The sequence below is a fragment of the Trichoderma gamsii genome (assembly GCF_001481775.2).
Source record: "Trichoderma gamsii strain T6085 chromosome Unknown Scaffold_11.2, whole genome shotgun sequence".
NCBI lineage: Eukaryota > Fungi > Ascomycota > Sordariomycetes > Hypocreales > Hypocreaceae > Trichoderma > Trichoderma gamsii.
Genome location: NW_020171348.1, coordinates 1 through 21404, shown reverse-complemented (window position 1 = coordinate 21404; position 21404 = coordinate 1). Strand labels below are relative to the sequence as shown.

Genomic DNA, 21404 nt, shown 5'->3' with positions numbered 1-21404 from the left:
CCATGTGACTTTACACAACATCAACGATGATTTGGTCGCCAAACTTCTCCTTGATCTTCTGCACATTCTCTTCTGTTGTTCTATTTCAAGTCAGCTCCAAGTTTCTCACCCCAAGATCGAGAGACATCTCCACTCACCGGAAAGAGAAAACAGGCACCATGGAGGCGGTAGTAGAAACGGTTTGGCCAATCAGAGACTCAATATAACTATAATAGTAATTAGCTTCACTTGCCAATTTGCAAGGTGCATATTATCGTACGTTTCAATCTCGTCGGCGATGGTAGCCTTTTGAGGTCGTACTTGAACGGATTGCTGTTTTTATAATGTTAGTTGCCGTAGAATCTTTGGGTGTGATTAGGCAGACTCACGATTGCCATTGTGAATTGTTGATAAGGAAGAAGGAACTTCGGAGAGATGTTTGCGAAGACTGATAGGAGACGGTGTTAATTGCAGCGCAAGAAAAAGTGTTTGTAGAAGTCTTGGTAATGCCCTCTTTATATTCTTCAACTCTTGCTTCAAAAATGCGCTATCCACAAATTGAGGGACCAGGTAATACGGAGTGTTATTGACGTGGCTCCCTATCCATTCCTACAAGCCACATTGGGCAGCACCATATACTACGTGGCAGTATGCAGCGCCAATAAGCCATGTAGCGCGCAGTAATAGGTGCATTCGGCAGCATTCAGGCGCTGTTGTTCATACATGCAGCAGCGTGCAGCATCTAGCAACCAATGGATCTTGTAGATGGAACTCGCTTGCTGGTTCCGTGTCCCGCAGCGCTCTTCGCCCCTCTTCTCTCGCTACACCATTGGCCGAAGAGATGTGCGTTGTAACAAGAAATTTCTTCATGCGAGTCAAGCTGCATCTAATTGAGTCCAACCCTGCCGCCTGCTGTCCATGAATCCTCAGCTGCAAAAAAGGGGGCTTCTTTGCACGTCACCGGTGGCAATGGTCGTTGATAAACGAATCACCGCGAAACACAATTCCGTATACCCAGCACTACAGAGCAATACAGAGGACAAGTCGGATATAGCTTTGCGGTTAACAGGAGTTTAGCGCCCGCAAGCGATAATCAGCGCCAATAGCTCGCCATGTTACTCCATAAGTGGAGTGGGCAGCGATCGTACTTGGGCACCCATTATCGTGTGTTGTTCAGGCATGTCATGGACTTGTTAGGCTCTCCGCACCAAGAACCATCCCATAGCCCCGTACAGAGCCCTGCGGCTCGTTTCTTCAACTTCCGCTGATTGCATAGCTGCTCCGCGCAAGATATGCAGGAACCTGGAAGATTTTGCGACAAGTGTCAGAGTTTTGATGTGAGCCCGACAGCCTTCCGCTCATCTCCCTACAAAGAGCGGCGGGTCCATCAACTGGGCAAGTTCGTCGAAGTCGAAGCGCGTACCGACTGCGCACTTTGCCGATTCCTGACTGAAGCGTTTCTTAATGGACCGGGCACTGACAAATTTTTGCAAGATGAAGCTTTAGTACAGGGCACTTGGTCTTCCATATCAGGCGACCTGCCAAATGCTTGTTTGGTGTTCTGGCTTGTAGCGAACAACTATGTCGACAAGCTCGAATTCAGCATTAGACATATCAGAGATGATGAGGTGCCTATGATTGGGGATGCAAGGGTCATTACTGATGCGTTGATCGACGTAAATCTAGTCAAAAACTGGGTTGAGCTTTGTGAAAAGGAGCATTATTGCAAAAGCGTCCCTATAGAAGCGACGCGAGCTTCCCAGCTACCTGATGGATTCATGGTGATCGATGTTGTTGACAACTGTCTGATTGGCAAGACATATCCATGTCGATACCTGGCGCTAAGCTATGTATGGGGCAATAGTATAGCTTTCAAGACGACTTCTCAGAATGTTAATGAGCTGCGAACGAAAGGCTCAATTGGAGACATCTGGAACCAGCTATCGCCGACAATTCAAGATGCCATACTATTTACTCGTCAATTAGGGGAGCGCTACATCTGGATTGATAGCTTGTGTATACTACAAGACAATGCACAGAATGCGGTTGCCAATATTGAAGCCATGGACTCAATATATAGATACGCGACGATGGTCTTGCTCGTTGCAGAAGACAATGCAGCTTCGAGAGGGCTGCCCGGAGTTTCGAATCCTCGTCAAGTACATCAATTTCGCTCAGAGCTTTCGCCCGGATTACCTGTTCTGGGTCGCTTTAATCACAGCGCGTATTTGGACCAAGCCAGATATAGATCGCGAGGATGGACGTGCGTATTACTGCTTGGAAAACTTTCGCGTGCGTAGTGGTATGACTAACTTTCTGAAGCTATCAAGAAGAGCAGCTTAGTACACGAGCGCTTATTTTCGCAAACCACCAACTATATTTCGCTTGCCCTTCTCATGTCTATGGGGAAGACGTTTATGAAGGCAACCAATTGGGCCCGGATGACATTCTCAGATTCCCAGACATTACATCCAGGTATATCCGTGAGGGTCAACCCCAATCAGTCATGTATTTCCGATCTGTACAAGCTTATACTTTGAGGACCTTGACCTTCCCATCCGACACACTAAAGGCCTTCAGCGGCATGGGCGCTGTGTTAGGCCAAGCACTGTCATCGGAAATGATTCACGGACTCCCTGCGTCTATTTTCGATCTGGCTCTTCTCTGGCAGCCGGCTGGGAAAATGAGCCGTAAAGAAGGCTTCCCTTCCTGGAGTTGGGCTGGGTGGCATGGAGCCGTGCGGTGGAATGGAGATACCATGGAACTTGCATCGTATGGATCTCTACCAGACCTAAAGCAAGAGCTAGAAGTGATAACAAAATGGATCAGAACACGCACTTGGATTGACTGGAAATATAGAAACCAAAATGGAACCGAAAACTTGGTATGGGAGCGTAACAGAGAAGGAAAAGCCGGGAGTGTTTTTTGGCCTTCCTCCGGATATCATGAAGTCTCAGAGATTGGCTACGACTCCAAGGCTGCCACTAACATAAATCCTTATGGTCGCCACTCTAGCTCTGATCCAACCATAACAGCTTATAAAACTCGTCATTCATCGCCACCTGCCGTATGCCTCAACCTGGCCAAAATTCCCGATTATCTTCAACCTCTATGCTTTCAGACGCTTTCAGTTCAGCTGTTCATGAAACCTTCGAATCATTACCTTCGCTATGGCTCTGTTGATCCAGTTTGGGAGCCAAATGGACGCGTCGTCTTTTTGCTGTACACTGAGGACTTACAAACGTGCGGGTACGTCTTGCTTGATGAAGTATGGAAGTCCAAGTTTTGCGCTGAAGAGTCCTATGAGTTTTTACTTCTGTCCGAAGCAAATTACTACTGTGACTGGGGACGCCCGCATGAAGACCACCCTTTCAAAAGGTTCAACGGCTACCGAGATTACGAGGAGTTTCACGTTATGATGATAGAGTGGAAAAAAGTTGGCGGAGACGGTACTAAAGCTGCGGAGAGAGTCGGTCTGGGGAGGGTTCTAAAGGAGGCTGTTAGGACTACAGACGCTAAGAATATTGCTTGGAAAGAAGTTGTCCTCATTTGAGATATTCTATGCGGTAGAGCGCAGTACAATAGTAGCTTTCCTGAGTTGCAACATATCCGCTGGTTGGTGAAAAGCATTGGCGAGCTGCTAACTTTAATTGTTTTCTTGATTGGCGGGCCTTACTCCAAGTGAGAGCCTGAAATTGGGCTGATTTCGCTGGACGCGGTAAATCGGAGGAAATACTTCGATCTGAGTCTACCATCACACCAGCGTTGCATTCTGAGCGTTGAAAGTTGAGATAGTCATTCCAAATGTGCTATTGGTCCAGCATCTATCATATCGCAACAGGGTTGATGAAGGTATCTTTTCGTATCGTCTCTTTATTGCGAGCTTGCCGCCATGTTTACGCTATCCTCATCTGTAGAGCATTGCTGTATTATCAATTGGCTAAGGCTTGCCAAGGGGAAAAAAACAATCACTGTTCAGGCAGCTATAAATGTTTTCTCAATCAAAGCTATCGAAAATACAGTTTTTTACCTCATCATGTAAGGTCCAAAGGCTTGAAGATGACGAATAGACAGGGTTGCATTTGTCAACTACCTACTTCATTGCGATGCCAGAGTTTGGAGGCCCGAAAGCCGCCATTCTTTCCAGGTCCTGTCTGCTAGCCTGTTCGCGGCGATCCTGCCGAACTCCGTTTTATTTCTACCGAGAACCGCTACCATGCCGTCTATGGTAATCTTCTACAGGCTTTCTCCTCGATTGACTATTTGCAAACTTCCGAAATGCAAGTTTGTGGAGTGTTTATACCTCCTTGGTTTTAGTTACAATGACGACCTGCCTAGGTAGAATGTCTTCATCAATATGATTTGTTTGGTGTTTAATATTCTGGGGTTGCTTCGGATCTGATGCATATAAAGATCTGTGATTGCTCAACGTAGGTATAAAGCCTGACATATCCCACGTTATGAGACCGCAACCAGTGACATCTCATCTAACACCGCTCTGAGTTTTTCGACTGTTTGTTGAAAATGAGACGGTACAATCTTCTAGCGGCACTTCCTCTCCTTCCAGCAGTGGTCGCGGCCCCTGGTTCCGCAATGAAAGTCACGGCTCCTGACGCGGTTCCCTCTGGCGCTTCCCAAATCGTGGACCATGCTTTCGCTTCTTTCTCTTTTCCGGCGCATTGGCTACCTGACTTTGCTGGTAATACTTCTCGAAGCTCGAAATATAATTGTTAAAATGATTATCAATGCTAAGTAAGCTTCTATAGGAAATAATAGTCACCCCAACCTGTTTTCTCGCGATATTCTAAATCTTTTATATACAAAGACTGGGAAGCGCCCGTACATTCGAGTGGGTGGTACATCTGCGTAAGTTCAACATTACCAATTAGAAAATACCCAAAGTCTTAATATTAGATAACAGAGATCGCACCTACTACAATGCGTCCCAAGAACTATCAATTCAGGTAGACACGGGCGCCAATGGCATTCCGTCGGCAGTATACATTGGCCCAGTTTACTTCGAGGCCTTCAACAACTTCCCGGGATCCTTGTGGAGCTTCCAGGCCAATCTTGCAAACAATGCCAGCTGGGGACTTGACAACACAATGGAAGTCTGCAAGCGCGTAATGAACACGCTTAAAGGCAACTTGATCGACTTTGAGATTGGCAATGAAGTGGATCTCTATCCGTGTGCTGTTCGTCCTTGTGGATATACTGTCAACGATTATCTCCAAGAGTGGACCAGATACGCCGATGCGATCTCAGACAACGTCCTCAAGGGGAATTCGTACGGCCTAGACGAACAAAGGTTCTTCCAGGCTCTTGTATTTGCAAACGCGGAACTCAATACTTTCACCACGTTAGCATCAACGCCCTATGTCATATTTAAACAAACCGGAGACTAACTGCAACAAAGGCAAAATGCGTTCAATGGAGGTATCGATTTAACCCATCATGTTAAATCAGTGTCTCTGCATCAGTAAGCGACAGACTGCGTGCCAATTCAACAACACACCAGCTAATCTCAGATATAGTTACGCGGCTGGTAACCAGGCTTGGGTCAGACTCCAGGGTAATTTCACACGTTGATGGCTTTGTTCGCCCACCCTAACATGCTGCTGACATCACTTAGAGACTTTCATGAACCACACGGCTGTTGTGGCTAATCTTAGCATCTACTCTCCTGCCAACAAGTACTTGAAGACCAACTATCCAGATGTCACTTTCTTGCTGGGAGAGACGAATAGTGATTATACCAACCTGCTCATGAGTCAGGTAGAGGGTGTTTTCGGCAGCTCGTTATGGTTGATCGACTATCTCATGTATGGGATGTCTCTAGTACGTGAGTCCTATAAATAATTCACTTGCAAAGGCGGGGCTTTCTGACTAGAAGAACAGAATATTTCTCGATTTAATCTAATACAGGGCACCACCTTTGGATACACGGGTTGGGTGCCTGTACCTACAGGAAACATGCAGCCTTACGTCCGACCACCGCTTTACGGCCAAATTGTCGTAGCAGATATTATTGGCCATAATCCCAAAGTCCAAATTCTCCCTATTCACCTCGGACCTGAGCTGTGGAAATTCTCTGCGTATGGCGTTTATGAGTCCTCCAAGCTGAGCAAATACGTATTGATTAACCTTGACGAGTGGAATTCTACCACTCAATACCCTCGGCCAAGCCAGAAAGTCTCACTACGCATTCCTTCTGGATCAAGAGGCGCCACAGTACAGAGGCTTCTTGGACCAGGAGCCAGCGCCGATTCTGACATATCGTGGGGTGGACTTAGCTGGAATTATACACGGGGGCGACTTGCGCAATCTGGTCGGCCTCACTTCGAGGCACTACCAGTTTCGAAAGGGGAGGCCACAGTGACAATTCCCTCTACAGAAGCTGTTGTCGTTACGTTCGATCGGTCAATATACTAGAAGAACTAGTGGCACGTGTATCAATCGTCATCCTAATTGTCCTCTTATTGGAACGACGAGAAAACACGGGTTTTGCGGCGTTCCTAGTATAAAACTAACTGTTTCAGAACAGCATATGTACAGTAAACATATTTATGTAGATTTGTGGCGGAGGAAGTCCGCATTATACATTAAATGTGGCATCGCGTGTAATGCAATCTCTTGGAAGCGCAACCGAGCCTGGAAAACAATAATTAGCTTATCTCGTCTGGCTTAATATTGAGCAGATGATATGGCGGAGGCGTTAACATACTCGAAACCATCATGTTCGGCTTATTTATCTTGCCATAAACCTTCATAGTTGGGGATCATATAAACGCCGTTAACTCCTTAGGCGCTTATGAACGCCTGCGTTCATACTGACAGCACCTGTTAGGTAGGTATCGAAACGAGGATTATGCAGTTTTTTCTTTTTTAGTTACTCTCGATCATATGTTCCCCGTTTCTTTTTGTTGGTTTCTGCCCAGAATCTTTCGACTTCGGCCGAGAACGCCTCCTCTGACCAAACGAACATTTTGAATATGTGGAGAACTGTCGACAATGAAGTGTATGGACTCCTAGATCCATATGAGAACTTTTGGTTAATAAGCGCAATATAAGCTGAGCGTGTTGGACCGGCAGCCAGATAAGCTCCGCCGGTGTATAGGAGCCACAGGAAGAAATCAGGGTCGTTGTCCCAAACGCCATTTATATCTGCTTGTTGCAGTTTTTCGAGTAACACAATTGACAGATGACCCTATTGAGCTTTGTGAGTATTGTTCTTCACCGAAAAGTTCAAACGCGAGACGGAACAAGGATCAAGCGCAGGAGGTGCAGTGCACTAACAGGAATTGACAGAGCTTTCCATGCTTTTGAGCATAGCTGGCAAGCCGAGATGTATATCGCAAGATGACAGCACTCCAGAAACACAGAATCCTTTGGCAAGTTGATAAGTCTTGATTGAACCGATCCTTGGTGGCTATCGTATCGCATCATCTCTCCAGTGTCACGACAACCAAAGTTGGGCGAGTCTCGAATGCATTGCAACGCATATGTGTCTTCCAATACTCTAATGAATTCATCACCAAATAAGTGAGCCCGTGCTCGGAAACCGGGTGCAAGAGTATAGAAATTCGGAGTGAATGGATCTCTTCTCCATTCTAGTTCAACAAATGTCGTGTGATCGAATAGTCGAGGAGATCCAGCTATAACGGAGCAGTTTAAGTCTTGCCTACGCGACCGTCTTAGCAAACTCTCTATGTTATATAATTGTCATAACTTACCAGAAAATGGCACGTTTGATACTGCCATTTAAGTAGATATTTTCGTCACTGCATAAATGGAGCAGTTGGTGTATTGCTTTCATGTGCAATTGAACTTGGGAGCGCATCCCCAGTCGAGCCTATTCAGTAGACTTAGTATAAGATCATTCGCATGGCATTAGTCGGTGGCTACAGACCTCTACGCCTGCGAGGAGTAAAATGGCTCCCATGACTGCCACCGAAGCAGCGTTCTCTGGACGATCCATCCGTTCGCGAATGGACTTGGTTGCTCTATTCAAATATCCGAGACATTCTTGATTAATATTTCCATCGGTCACTCCAAGTGCGAAGGTGAGCATAACAGCATTCAACAGTGCAGGGTCATCAACGCCGGTAAGAAAGACCGATTCGAATGCCTGAAACTCGACGACGTCCTCTTTCAAGCTGAACACAGGCTCAGCCGCTTGTCTTTCCGAGTCTGCCGGGGATTGTTGTTAAGTTCATTCTAATACATCTCGAGAGAAACGGCCAACATGTATGTGTTGCTTACTCTGTTTTATCAATGTTTTTAGTCTCGAAGCGTCGATAGTTTGCAGGTCGAATAATTTACTCGAAAGAGAGAGTGCTGACGTAGTGGAGGATGGAGAATCGGCCGTGTTGCTGTGTGGACTCTCGTGCGTTATGCTAGGAGACTTAGCACTCTGCTTTTCTTGAAGCTCACGCTTTGCTCTAATAGCTTGCTTAATTGCATGCGATCGAGCCAAGCGTCTAGTTGTAGGGTCTTTCGCAGCAGCCGGGCTTTGAATCGCAATGAAGCGAAAAGAGGTGTCTGAGAAACTATCAGCCACAAGATATCAATCAGTCTCAGGATTGGTTTGGCTTACCTGGTTGGTACTTCATCTCGGCTCCCTTCTGGATAGAATTAATCAAGTCCATGTAGCAAGATTATTAGAGGGTGGAATTGGCTCTTATCGGCTCAAAGTAGAAGGAACTAAGCTTTAGCCCAAAGAATACGGATTGACGAAGACGTGCGTAATTTGGACGCCGTGACATGCAGATTGGCCTGCACGCTAAAGGGTGCGCAAGGTTCGATGGCAGAGGATATCTGAAGATCTATGCAAAGTCTCCGTAAGCTCCTGGATTTTACATGGACTTAGTTCCTAATATAGCAAAATCTCAAGTTGGTAATCAAGAGCATTGGCGTGACGTCCGCTTACGATAGCAATCTCAGGTGCCCAGACCTAACTGAAAGGGGAAAATTGCACCCAACCATAATTTACTATTTGGGAAAATACTAGATGATGCAGCAAAGGTCCGCAACCAACTGAAAGAGAGACATTGCAACTAAAATGCTCACGTGGATTATAGTTTCGTGCTATCAAATTTGAGTTACAGAGTACACGCCGCTTCTCAAAGATAGCTTTACAAAATGCCCACGTCTTAACTCGCCCCATGTACTTGTTAACTCAAGGGAGCTGAGTGTCTTGAGTAGGCCTGGAAAAAATCAGGATATAGCTTGCTCTGACGTAAGAGTCGAGCAACACGAAGCACAATGTACACATCCCTGATATTGCCATAGCTATAGCAACTCTTGCCGCTGCGAAAACTTGAAGAAACTTGATGTGATACTGTAAGTATTGGACTGAGATCCAGGATATTGAATAACGCTCACCTTTCGTCTGACCGGGTGTGGATTTTCCTAAGCCGCCCTTCAGCATTCTGATGCCAGCTACTGTAATTGAAGCAAATGGCGGGGCTTTACTGGGTACCTGTAGGAACAGTTTTAGGTTGCAATAGCTTCTAGGTTCCTGCCTAAAACCTCGAGTGTTGTAGCCAATTAGAAAAATCTCGCTTTACTAAGTACGTTTCCAGGACGTGTTAAGCCCATTAAAAGTCAGTAGCTATAGCAGAAGTGGTGACTTAGAGATGTAACCTCCGTTGAGCAGTTATGCTCTTCTCAAGCATATCTTCTTATTTATGCCAGATTGAAGGCGTTAGTTACTTCAGCTGGTTTGTGACATGTACATTAGGGTCGATAAAGGTCTTGTAAATGAACGATATGCATTGCTGTTTTCTATATAAGCTTCATGTCACCCAGCGGTTTTGATCCTTTTGCTTGGGTTATTTTAGGCATTATCTAGCGATAGGAGAACGCTAATATGAAATTTTGAGATCAGTTTAACTACTTCCCTGTTCTTAGTCAACCAGCATTGTTGCAAAATTGATAACAAACGGCCTAATGATGACATGTAGTATACACTATCATAGTAACAAACTTTACAATGATTACCACTGTAGGAACGTGAACATATATACAGGCATAGATCGCTCCTCACAGAGGGTAGCTTCAAAAGGTCTGTTAGATGAATGTACAGTAAATTGACGACTGCTGATCTTGTTAAACCAGAATTCAGGTAAAGAGGATAAATTGACGATCAACTAGGCAAAATAAGTAGAGATGGATAGAGAAAAGAACCAATTTGTGACCCGACTGGAGAGGCCTCTTCGTTTTTGATAGTTTGATCGCCCCAGACTTGCATACTGCCTACTACACTCAAGATTGCTCCAAAGATAATAATCTACGTAGATTACTCTTACATATCATGTGCTGTGATGCATCGTATATGGCGGCTTCATGGTATTCGTTAACGACGAAGTTGTAATTCGGGAATGTATCATCTAACATCACAGCTATACTCTTCCATTAGATATTGCTAGCAATTTCCAACATATCAACACTCCCCGATTTGTACTGCCATAGTCATTCTCCTATATCTTAGGTCTTTTCTTCTGGGAACAGGCCAAAGATAGGAGAAAATGTCCCCAATAGGCACAGCACAGGGTAATTAGAGTATATTCAAAATGACCATAACGCATGAATCAACGGCTGTGGCACCACTAGTGGTTTCCTGGAATGGAAGTAAGATTGCGGACAACCCATTTCCTTCTCTGGCTGCAGGGCTGCTCTGCACCCCACTCAGTCAGATCCCCTTATAATATAGGATGCATCTTAGACTAATGAGCTTACTGAGTAGTATGATGAAGACTATGCTACATCCACCATTCGTGCCACAGCTAGCGCCACACAGATCAGTGATATCGAAATGGACCCCCTCGGCGATATTTCTCCGTATCCTCACTTATAATCATATTCGGCCCACCAAACCTGCTCTTGTACTGCCACGAATTCCTGACTGTCATATGAAAGTATTTTGGGCATGGCGTAATCGGAACGTGGTATGGCCCCCTTGCTGGCTGCACCAGCGGCTGGACCTCAGCTCTTAGCAAATCTAGGATGTGACCCATCGACTTCTCTTTTATCCGTCCTGCGGCAAGTAATTGCGATTTGTGACAAATGGAGAGTTGAAGTAAATGTAACAGATAGAATTTTATAAAGCTTCTTTCCATAGCCTATTCGACAGATAATGTCTTTGCACTTCTACTCTATCATCTACCAGTCTTTACATTCATCTTATTTCGCTCAATAAAGTGACACATCAGCATCATGATAGAAAAGGACCCAGAAAGCCAAGTTGGCACTCAAAACTCATCTTCAACACGGCTAGAGACGAAGTATGCCGAGGAAAGGAACCTCGAAAACTTGCCAGGAGATCTAGGAGTGACTAAGGTGGCTTCCAACGACGACGAGAAAAAGCAAAGAATGTCTTCTAGCCCCTCGGAAAATGCTCACGCGGATATGGAAGCAACCGATTCTAGCCTAGAACGGGCCGTTTCTCGTGTTCCGACTCTCTCCAAAAAGCGTGCTAATGCATTCATTACTGTTGTTGTACTCGCGCAACTCGTCCAGATGATGGACTTTGGCAGTGGTATAGTGAGTGCAAGTATCATTGGGAATTCTCTCGGCGTAACGCCGGCCCAAGCGGCTTGGATTGCCTCTTCATATCCTCTTACTCAGGGTTCATTCGTTCTCGTGAGTGGCAGAATCGGTGCAGTATTTGGGCATAAGAAGCTCTTAACGATTGGATGTGCATGGTGGGTATTTTGGAATATGGCCACAGCCGCTTACGGAGGCACCATTATTAGTGTCAGCATCATGAGAGCTCTGGCCGGGATCGGCGGTGGGTTGATTGTGCCGAATGCTGTTGCGTTGTTGACTATTACCTTCCCTCCCGGTCGACAGAGAAATCTATCCCTTGCTTTATTTGCCTCTATGGGCCCGGTGGGCGGAGCAGGAGGCTGCGTTATTGTCGGGATCTTTATACAGTGGCTTCATTGGACTTGGCTGTTTTTCTTTCTGTAAGCCCGGCATACCAAGCAAGGGGGAATGTATTTACTGACCGATCCACAGTGCAACTCTCGGGCTCGTCGTGTATGGAATCGCCATTCTTGTCATAGAAGAGGATCTCCCTCTAGATCCCACAGGCTCTATCGATTGGGTTGGATCTTACTTGGCTCTTGGCGGACTGATCCTGTTCAACATTGTATGGAAGTAAGTCAGTCGTAGTCCTGTACCCTTTTGTAGGTACCCAACTTACTTATAAACGTCACAGTCAAGCACCTGTAGTTGGTTGGGATGAACCCTACGAGTACATTCTGCTCATTATCGCCATACTTCACTTCGCATTGTTTATACTGTGGGAAGCCAGATATGCCAAAGTTCCCATACTACCAGTTGATATTTGGAAGGCGCCATCATTCAGTGCCATTGTTGTGGTTCTATTCCTCATCTTCATGAGCCTTGGAATTTACCTTTGGTACGTAGTGGTCTTCCTTCTCAACATCCGCCATTACTCGGCTGTTATCCTAGGCTGCGTGTGGATACCAATGGCCATCTGCGGCGTTGGTGCAGCATTTTTGGCAGCGTGGGCTGTACCTAGAATGCCCGCCCAGTTCCTTGTCGCAGCCGGGTGTGTAGGGGCGGCAGGGACAAATATCCTCCTCGCAACAACGCCAGTGCACCAGACTTATTGGGCCATGATATTTCCTGCAATGATTCTCGTGGCCTTTACTGGGGACATGGTATTCGCAGCAGGACAGATCATTGCAAGTAGCGGCGTATCAAGACGTCATCAGGGCGCCGCAGGCTCACTTATTGGTATGCTTTTCACTTATGGAATGAGCACTGGTCTGGGATTCGCTGGGACTGTTGAAAGATATGTTGACCCGCACGCCACGAACTTGTTGAAGGGATACCGAGCTGCAGCATACTTGGCCATTGGCTTTGCTGTTGGCGGTCTCATCATTGATCTTATATTTGTTCGCATGAAGAAGAACACGACTGAGGGTTGGCAGGGTGAGGATGCTGAAATGAATGCCTAAGTTTAGGTGCAATAGATTGTAAATAATTGGCCTCCAAAAGACTTTTCGCGATCAGTTTATAGAAGTGAACGATGTCTGAATTGTTAAGCTACAGGATATTAAAGGGATTCAAATTTGCTTTAGTAGCTGTGATCGCAGAGCAACTTTACTTGGTTCCAAAATGATGTACTAGCTAAAAGTTGATTGAGCTAATTCTATACCGCGGCCTGTGATACTATATAGCGATTGCAATTGCTGAAGGCGTCAAGAGGAAAGAAACGTAAAAATTTTATGTCAAACTAAGCCCAGAAATAAACTTGCCAGTCGTTAAAAGACATAGCGAAAGTTAACATTCTCCTTATCCGTTAAATCTTCCCATGCATGCAGCATTCGCTCATCTCGCGCCTGATAAACTCCAGCAGCCGCCAGATTATCTCGTTTCTTGTTCTCCCACACTAGGTAAAAACGCAAGGAGATGATCACAATAACAAGCAAAGTATAGCATCCAAGGTGAGTGGCAAAAGCAATGAAGTATCGAGGAGCGTTCCACCAAAGAAATACTTGAGGGCCTATTTTGTGGATTAGCGTCAGAGTTGAACTTGGGCTCATGCTCTTTCTTGCTGCTTACCAATTGCATTGCCTGTAGCCCAGAAGATGAAATTTAGAGCGACAGCAACGCTCTTTTTTGTCTGCCCAGCAATATTTCGCGATAGCAGAGACAATGCTAGAGTTTGAGCGGCCCAGAATGACATGGTAATATTATAACAGACCACCAGTCCAATTTTTTGACTTTTTGTATCTAGAGCGACTGTCATGAGGCAGATGGTGCCGATGAAAGATCTATATCGCACATAAATTAGCCCTCTTTCTCCAACTCATCGTTTGAATGTATTAATGGACACGTACGGGATTACAAATGCGCCCATTATATATAGATTTTGGTTAGTGAGTTTAACCAAGTAAGTTGAGCCCAGGAGTACGATGATGATATAAAATCCAAGCACCATGGCTAGCAATTGGGTCTGTAGCACTGTGAACCCCAGACTTTCGATAATGATGCCTTGGAAAGCGCCCAGCCCCGATGTAGGTAAAGTAGTGCAGAATTGAATCAAACAATAGCCCCAGATCTGGGGATCTTTCAGGCCTTCAATAAACTGGTACTTCTTCCATTTTCGGTTTTGAATGCCCGTCTGGTTGTCTCGGACCCTTTCGATCATGAGCGTCTTATCTTCTTCGCTGAAGCATTTAGCTCGCATAGGCGAATCAGGCATCCACCATGCAACAAAAAGCCCGAAGATGATGGAGATCACCCCATAGATGAGGAATAGCCACTTCCACGACTGTAAAGGCCCAGTCTTAATAAGACTAAAACAGTAAGCGAGGAGGCCACCGACGATTTGCTGTGCGCCATTCATCATGTACCTGGGTTCAAAGATGTCAGCATTTCGCATTTATTGTCCGATGCCGTAAACGAACCAATAAGTAACACGAGCAGCTTGCTCCTCCCGCCTGTACCACATTGAAGAGAGGATAACAAATGATGGCTGACAAACTGATTCGAAAAGGCCAAGTAAGGTGCGCACTACGACGAGTCCTGTAAAGTTCGTACACGCTGCAGTGCAGGCTAAGACCGAACCCCACGCAACAATGTTAAAGCCAAGATACTTGGCAATCGGAACTTTGGAAAGTATATAGTTTTGAGGGTATTCCACGACGAGGATCGTTATGAAGACGCAAGTTGTCAACCAGTTATACTATAGCACGGACAACTTAATAAGGATGGTTTTACATAGTGGCATGACTTAACTTACATCTTGCCCACTCAGATGCGTGTCATTCTTGATACCCATAATAGAAGCAAAAGACATTGTACCCTTATCGATGGCTTGCAAAAAATAGGTCAATACCATAACCACCAGGATACGTCGGTCGATTTTCCGACGCAACTCGACATTCTTTTCGTGGCTAATGGTGATTCTAGCATCTGCAATGTATTTGGCAAGCTCTTTATCAACTTGCTCGTAATCAGTGTGGTCTTTCTCAACCGTATTTGACAATGTTGCATTGATGTTGTTCTCAATTTCGCTGATACTAGGAGTCAGCTTTAGTGGCGCCATGTTGAAATGAGAGCTCGATTCCGGCTGTCCCACGTTGTGCGCCTGATAAGATAGGTTAATGCGATGCTTTATTCAACTCTACCACGGCCCGCCGAGTAATGCCAAGAGTTTCCCCTCAGCAGGTGATCAGCATCGGGGTTGCAATACAACCGGCTGATTGCCTTAGCTACGGCTTTAAAAACGAGATCTAGTGTAGAGCGAATGAAGCCGCATGTGAAAATCTCGCTTCTATTCGCACCGAAGGACGAGGTATGCTACCTCAATGGCAAGATGTAGGTAACTCTCTATATAATCCACCAATGAGAGTCTTGTTGCTATTGGATGCCGCCAAATACCTGCTCTACGAGACTAGGTTAATAGAGTAAACTGTTATGCTTGTAGCGCTGCGGGGCAATTCCCATCCGCCAAGTCTAATACCCCGGATTATCATTCTACGTGTATCCATCGCTCGCTGTAAAATGTGCCGAGCCGATGTTGGTAACTTTCTCCCGAGGAGGCATGCTGCTGCTACGCGTTATTTTCTCAGTATTCCATGAAATAACCCTTTGATATCCAACTGTCACCGATTTGTAGCAGCTCTATTCACCGCCCACACTTCTACGTCATACCAATCAATGTTGCATAGCCATCTTGAGGCACAACGAACCATGTCTTCTACAGCACTTGAATTTGATGCAAAACAGATACATTCAACAATACAACTTCTGATCCATGGCCTGGTCAACATCAAAGATGAGACTGGAGAGTTTCTTATGACTCTCGCAGATGGCCGAGTTATAGACACAAAAGGATGGAACGATTGGGAATGGACGCATGGCATTGGCCTCTATGGGATATGGCATTACTACCAGATTACTGGTGATGCAAAATATCTACAGATAATCGAAGACTGGTTCCAGAACAGATTTGACTCAGGCGGCACGACAAAGAATATCAACACTATGGCAGCCTTTCTTACTTTGGCCTACGTTTATGAGAAGACAGGAAATACCACTTACTTTCCTTGGTTAGACAGCTGGGGGGAATGGGCATATCACGACTTGAAGCGAACCAAATTTGGAGGCATGCAACACATTACATATCTGGAAGAAAATGACCAACAGTTATGGGATGATACCCTCATGATGACCGTGTTGCCTTTGGCCAAAATCGGACTGGTGCTGGGTCGCCCCCACTACGTGAAAGAAGCAAAGTATCAGTTTTTACTCCATCTTCAGTATCTGTTTGATACCAAGACGGGCCTCTTTTTCCATGGATGGACTTTCAATGACGGAGGCCATAACTTTGCGTCAGCAAGATGGGCGCGCGGAAATAGCTGGCTCACTATTGTTATCCCGGAATTCCTCGAATTGTTAGATCTAGCTTCCGACGATCCGTTTCATATCCATCTCAAGTCTGCATTCACTGCACAATGCGAGGCTCTAAAAACTTTGCAAGCCCCAAGCGGGCTTTGGCGCACATTATTGGACCACTCGGAAGAAGAAGGGTCGTACGTGGAATCTAGTGCAACAGCTGGTTTCGCCTTCGGTCTGTTGAAGGGGCATAGGAAGCGTTTTATTCAGTCGGACCATCGGGAAGTCGCATTCAAAGCTGTACAAGGCGTTTTGAAGAACATCAGTTCAGATGGGCAATTACTAAACACGTCCTTTGGAACAGGCATGGGATCTAACTTGGAGTTTTACAAAAAGATTCCGATCACGCCTATGCCCTATGGCCAGGCAATGGCAATTCTAGCGCTGGTTGAAGTTTTGAAAGTCTTCATATAGGAAATTTATAAGAACTTAATTTAACAACAACGCCTTTTTCCTTTCAAAGGAAAATGACTTATTTCTCCGAAGCTCTAACATTCATCACCCTTTTTTGTTTACTCATCTTATCTTCGTTGAACCGAGGGCAAAGAGGGGGAAGCGGTGGATCATTCCTACTCCGTATTTTCTTTTTGGCTTCCCTACTACACAATTATCGACGACAGTTAAAATCATTCTGTGGTTAAATATACAGATTCGCTTTCCTTATGCTTCTTCATCTAGCATGTTTTAATACCAATGCTATCCCTCTTATAGGAAATGCATGTTGCCTAAATGGCTAAAAGTTCCATTCAATTAACTCATCCTTGCTAATGCGACGTCAAAGTATCTCAATCCCTGTGCACTACTTACAGCCCTATGGAAACTCGGAGACATTAGATATACCGATTCTTGGAAGAATACTACGTTAAACGGACATACTATATGGATCTCATATGCGGAATTTGTAGCCCCTTTGTCGAATTAGGATAAGGCAATTTAGCAGGGAGGCCTACGGAAAGTCTATAAAGCAAAGTCCTTTTGGACTGAGCAGCGGTTGAAAAGAGGCATCAAGATCATCCTGACATCTGTTTCATACAAAAGCCCGACCAATTTCTCGCAAACTAAAGAAAATGAAGATTACTGTGCGTAACCCAGCTAACTCTGCAAACATCCTTCTTTTATCTTACCTTTATCTTTAGATACTTTTTCTTTCCGCCTGCTCCGCAGTTTTCGCTCAGAATCCAGTTCTATTCAACTCCTACACAAACGCAAATTGCGCAGGCGGAATAGTAGTTGAAACAACAGTCGTTCAACCAGGAGACTGTACAAGCTCAACTGCGTCCTTTGCGAGCTCTCAATACCGGGGCGAGCAGTTTGACAACAATGTACAGAATGTAGCGTTCTACAGTGACAACAATTGTCTTGATGAGGTTACGGGAGTTACGGTTGAAGTAGGCGATGGCTATAACTGCTTTACTTTCAATGAGGGCCAACCGAAAAGTGCAAAATGGTTGGCATAGGATGTTCCAAGAAGTATCGAAATCATCAGAATGTCTATTATACAACCGTTAAATAGGCATACACAAGGAATGGTTAATTACTCTTATTCTTTTATACGGGTTTGTCTGAGTGTCATATAGCATTGTATATGTCGATGGTTTATGATATTGTCTTCGAACATGTTATATGTATTGGGAGAAGTGGTATATATAACCCACAAACATCAAGAAGTTCGAAGTCACGCAGGTCTTACAATACATGAAAATTGGAAAGTGTCCGTATATTTGTCCAAGACTAATTGCCACTCACATTAGTGTACATGGCTTTTAAGACTCATCAAGAAGCAAATGAGTGGCTAAAGAAAATAGAAGCAGCTAAGCTAATCTCGATTTACAAAAATGAAGGGTTGGCATTGGTAAGAAGCTGCACAAAGTAAGCCTGGAACCAAGAACCAGCCTCAGGAGCCGGCTGCAAAGCATCTGACAAGCCGCAGTGGTAATCGTATCGTGTCGCAGATGTGTTGCTGGTTCCGTCACATTCACCACCGGGCTTGATCCAAGTGAATGCATCAAGCAAGGAGTCTCCAGTGTTGGCAGAAGGGCGAATGCCGAATCCAGTGCCAATCACGTTGCACCAGTCACCCCACGCCTGCTGTCCGGTGGGTTGCCTGCCGGAGCGACCCTGATCGGTAATGAATTGAGCGCCGCTCCAGCCCTGCTGAGCAAGAAGGGGTGATAAAGCGTGAATGTACAGCTGCTCGTTGTAAACGGCGTTTCCTTGAGTGTATGACGGGGCAGAAGTGATGTTCCATCCATTGTAGTTGGCAACGTTGGTTGCCAATCCACGAACCGCTCGGGGTGATGAGGCATTCTTGTACACGCTGGCGAACAGCTGAGCCGCTGGCTGCTGATTGGCGGGCCAGCCAAGCCACCCTGCGTGGCCGGCATCGAGGTACATGGCAACGTTTGGAAGGTTCAGCTTTGTAATAGCATAGTTGATGGATTCCAGGTAAGCAGACTGAGCGTTTGCACATTTCGTAACGTTGAGGTTGGTAACAAGATTGGCGAGAGAGTCAGGCTCTAAATAATGACAGATCAGCACATATACAACGTCTCTTCCAGGAAAGAAAAGCTTTACCAACGACTAGAATGGTCCGAATGTCGGAATATGTCTTCAGAATGCCGACAATGGTATCAATGTAGTTCTTGTAGTTGGCAACTCCGTTATTCGCGATAGAGTACTCTCCGTTGGAGGCAGCAGCGGCGCAGTCACGGTCAGGCAAGTCGTATACAACGAATTGACCAGCGTAGTTGCCTCCAGCCTTGTTTGCGGCACGGATATCTGCCAATGTCGAGCTCAACAGGGTGGTCTTGCTAAGGGTATCCCTACATCGCTAGTCAGCATTTGTAAGACTATTAGGATCTCTGAAGCACTTACAGCCACATAAACGCAGGTACTTTAGCAGCGGCCGCTGCAGCGGTGGCCATGGCTCCGGACAAACTGGGAATTGCAGAGCTGGTAACTTCATCTTGATAGAATTTGTTGGCCCAGAGGTTGACTCCAGAAAATGGGTTGCCCTGGTAAGTGGCGGTTCCTGATCCAACTGGAGGTGGTGACCCTGTAGACGAGGTTGGTGGAGGAGTCGTCGAGCTTGACCTAACTGTCGTGCTTGACACACGGGTGGAGGAAGCGACTGTAGAGGAACTCGAACCTCCTCCGGAGCCAGGAAGACATTGCGAGTAGTATTGGTTTGAGACGACACACGAGCTACCAGAAGCACAGCACGTTGCTCCAGACCAACCTTGGCCTCCGCATTGTCCCCTATTTCATTGGCATTAGTATGTATAGACCTATTGGAACATGACATGATCCAGTCTCACCAAACGGTAGCGCAAGCCTGTCGTTCTTCTACGACAGGGGCAGAGGCTGCCAATGCGGCCAAAGTAGCCAAAGTAGCAAATACACGTCCCGCCATGTTGATACGGTCACAGAATGTATTGAAGACTGTGTATGGTTAACTAGCTGGAGATCAAAGTTGTGAGTTTTGGGAATTACTACCATCTTATATCGATCGTTCATGCTCTTCTAGATTCGTCATCCGAGCAATGTTGCATTCGGGAAGACAGGGTAAATTCTACTGAGCTTGCAAAAGGCATGAAGTATAGCCTTCAATGGCGGCTAATGAATGTTCGCCCCACTTCAATATAAATTACCCATTAAATAAGGTGGTAGAATGCGCCGTCAATTTCTAATACTAACGGAGTCTGGCATACATAATTCAGCCTCGTGTAACGGCTAATCAAGATTGCTGTGTTTTCTGCTGTATGCTGTCCCATTTCTTCGATGCTTGTTGTAGGATTATCACATCATGTGCAGCGTATCCATCCGTAACGGCTAATAAATTAGGCTTCCGCTTTGAAAGGCATGAACTTCCCTTTGTAGCAAACATAGAGTTATTAATTGAGTATAGAGAAATATACGCAATAGTATTAGGCTCAAATAATCGTGGCTAATTGATTGATCTCCTAATACCATGGCATGGACAATTGTTTCAGAATGCATGGATATTTCGCCGAACGCTAAAATAACATAAACTTTACAGGCTAAGTAACACAGATGTGCATTTCGCAACAAGCTAGCTATAGCCACAGTTGTCTTGTCACTGGAAATGAGCTTAATGAACGAATTGAGATCGCATGCGTTGAGTAAAGGTTTTGCATTCTAATATAATTGAAGATAAGCAGATACGCATATGTAATCTATGCATCGACTTCATTGAGGCTATGAGAAGAGACGTGATGTAAACGGCTTCAACTACACGCTTCATTCTTTCTTTAACTGGCCATGAACGATATAGGACTATCTCTATAGAATACAGTATTTACATCGACTACCTGTGGTGAGAAAATTTTCAAGCAACGAGTGACAGAGTCTTATATTTTCTTTCTGGGAAGCTTATGTACTTTATCAAAGTATGCAGATAGACCTTCAGTGCCCTTCAATTGATCAAACAGTAATTCCTACCAAATTGAATTTTATATATCAATATTCGTGTCTCAAATGATCTCTCAAAAATTCTTCACCCAAAAAGAAAGGAGATGAGAAGAAAAAGAAAGAGGGGGAGAGTGAGAGGAGAAAAGGTGGCGAAAATGAAAGCTAAATGTTGGATTGAAGCTAATCGGGACTGATACCTAGTCAACAGGCGTAATTTACTGATTTTCAGATCTGGTACTACGTAGTCTGCAAAAGATTTGTTGCAGTGAATGTGGATTGGATATGGAACGAAAGGAATGGTTGGCTGAGTTAGATTTAGGTGAGTAGTAAACATCGGCAGCTCGGTCAGTTATTTCATCTAGCATTCCTAGATTAAGGCGGTGCTTTGATGTTTATAACTGCCTACGGCGACAGAAGTGCTTATAACCAGGGTTGTAAATTTAGTTCTTAGTTTTTAGTTTTTAGTTTAGTAACTAAAACTAATTTAGTTTTTAGTAACTAATTAACTAATTAAATTAGTTTTAGTTAATTAACTAACTAAACTAATTTATTTT

General features: G+C 45.1%; 9 protein-coding genes across 9 annotated transcripts; 5 read left to right on the top strand and 4 right to left on the bottom strand.

The window, feature by feature from the left end:
• Positions 1–10: 10 nt before the first annotated feature.
• On the bottom strand, positions 11–377 carry TGAM01_v203908 (hypothetical protein; the record flags this gene model as incomplete). Its single annotated transcript, XM_018809567.1, has 4 exons — positions 11–80; positions 138–206; positions 260–312; positions 369–377. 4 exons carry the CDS (start codon positions 375–377, stop codon positions 11–13), a joined length of 201 nt encoding a protein of 66 aa, XP_018657256.1.
• Positions 378–1271: 894 nt separating this feature from the next.
• Positions 1272–3532, top strand: TGAM01_v203907 (heterokaryon incompatibility protein; the record flags this gene model as incomplete). The annotated part of the gene is made up of 2 exons (XM_018809568.2): positions 1272–2242; positions 2302–3532. The coding sequence occupies 2 exons, from the start codon at positions 1272–1274 to the stop codon at positions 3530–3532; spliced, it is 2202 nt and encodes a 733-aa protein (XP_018657257.2).
• A 1040-nt stretch (positions 3533–4572) lies between these two features.
• TGAM01_v203906 (beta-glucuronidase) lies at positions 4573–6411 on the top strand (the record flags this gene model as incomplete). Its single annotated transcript, XM_018809569.1, has 7 exons — positions 4573–4678; positions 4746–4845; positions 4901–5338; positions 5396–5458; positions 5514–5551; positions 5612–5817; positions 5905–6411. The coding sequence occupies 7 exons, from the start codon at positions 4573–4575 to the stop codon at positions 6409–6411; spliced, it is 1458 nt and encodes a 485-aa protein (XP_018657258.1).
• A 457-nt stretch (positions 6412–6868) lies between these two features.
• On the bottom strand, positions 6869–8627 carry TGAM01_v203905 (hypothetical protein; the record flags this gene model as incomplete). Its single annotated transcript, XM_018809570.2, has 6 exons — positions 6869–7186; positions 7276–7660; positions 7713–7831; positions 7889–8169; positions 8242–8520; positions 8576–8627. 6 exons carry the CDS (start codon positions 8625–8627, stop codon positions 6869–6871), a joined length of 1434 nt encoding a protein of 477 aa, XP_018657259.2.
• A 2569-nt stretch (positions 8628–11196) lies between these two features.
• On the top strand, positions 11197–12971 carry TGAM01_v203904 (hypothetical protein; the record flags this gene model as incomplete). Its single annotated transcript, XM_018809571.1, has 3 exons — positions 11197–11948; positions 12001–12141; positions 12203–12971. The coding sequence occupies 3 exons, from the start codon at positions 11197–11199 to the stop codon at positions 12969–12971; spliced, it is 1662 nt and encodes a 553-aa protein (XP_018657260.1).
• Positions 12972–13277: 306 nt separating this feature from the next.
• On the bottom strand, positions 13278–15067 carry TGAM01_v203903 (allantoate permease; the record flags this gene model as incomplete). Its single annotated transcript, XM_018809572.1, has 5 exons — positions 13278–13519; positions 13579–13790; positions 13857–14372; positions 14427–14704; positions 14762–15067. The coding sequence occupies 5 exons, from the start codon at positions 15065–15067 to the stop codon at positions 13278–13280; spliced, it is 1554 nt and encodes a 517-aa protein (XP_018657261.1).
• A 752-nt stretch (positions 15068–15819) lies between these two features.
• On the top strand, positions 15820–16833 carry TGAM01_v203902 (glycosyl Hydrolase Family 88; the record flags this gene model as incomplete). The annotated part of the gene is made up of 1 exon (XM_018809573.2): positions 15820–16833. The coding sequence occupies one exon, from the start codon at positions 15820–15822 to the stop codon at positions 16831–16833; it is 1014 nt and encodes a 337-aa protein (XP_018657262.2).
• A 653-nt stretch (positions 16834–17486) lies between these two features.
• TGAM01_v203901 (hypothetical protein) lies at positions 17487–17876 on the top strand (the record flags this gene model as incomplete). Its single annotated transcript, XM_024549307.1, has 2 exons — positions 17487–17498; positions 17556–17876. The coding sequence occupies 2 exons, from the start codon at positions 17487–17489 to the stop codon at positions 17874–17876; spliced, it is 333 nt and encodes a 110-aa protein (XP_024405892.1).
• Positions 17877–18246: 370 nt separating this feature from the next.
• Positions 18247–19831, bottom strand: TGAM01_v203900 (exoglucanase-6A precursor; the record flags this gene model as incomplete). Its single annotated transcript, XM_018809574.1, has 4 exons — positions 18247–18935; positions 18994–19241; positions 19294–19677; positions 19737–19831. 4 exons carry the CDS (start codon positions 19829–19831, stop codon positions 18247–18249), a joined length of 1416 nt encoding a protein of 471 aa, XP_018657263.1.
• Between the last annotated feature and the right edge of the window lie 1573 nt (positions 19832–21404).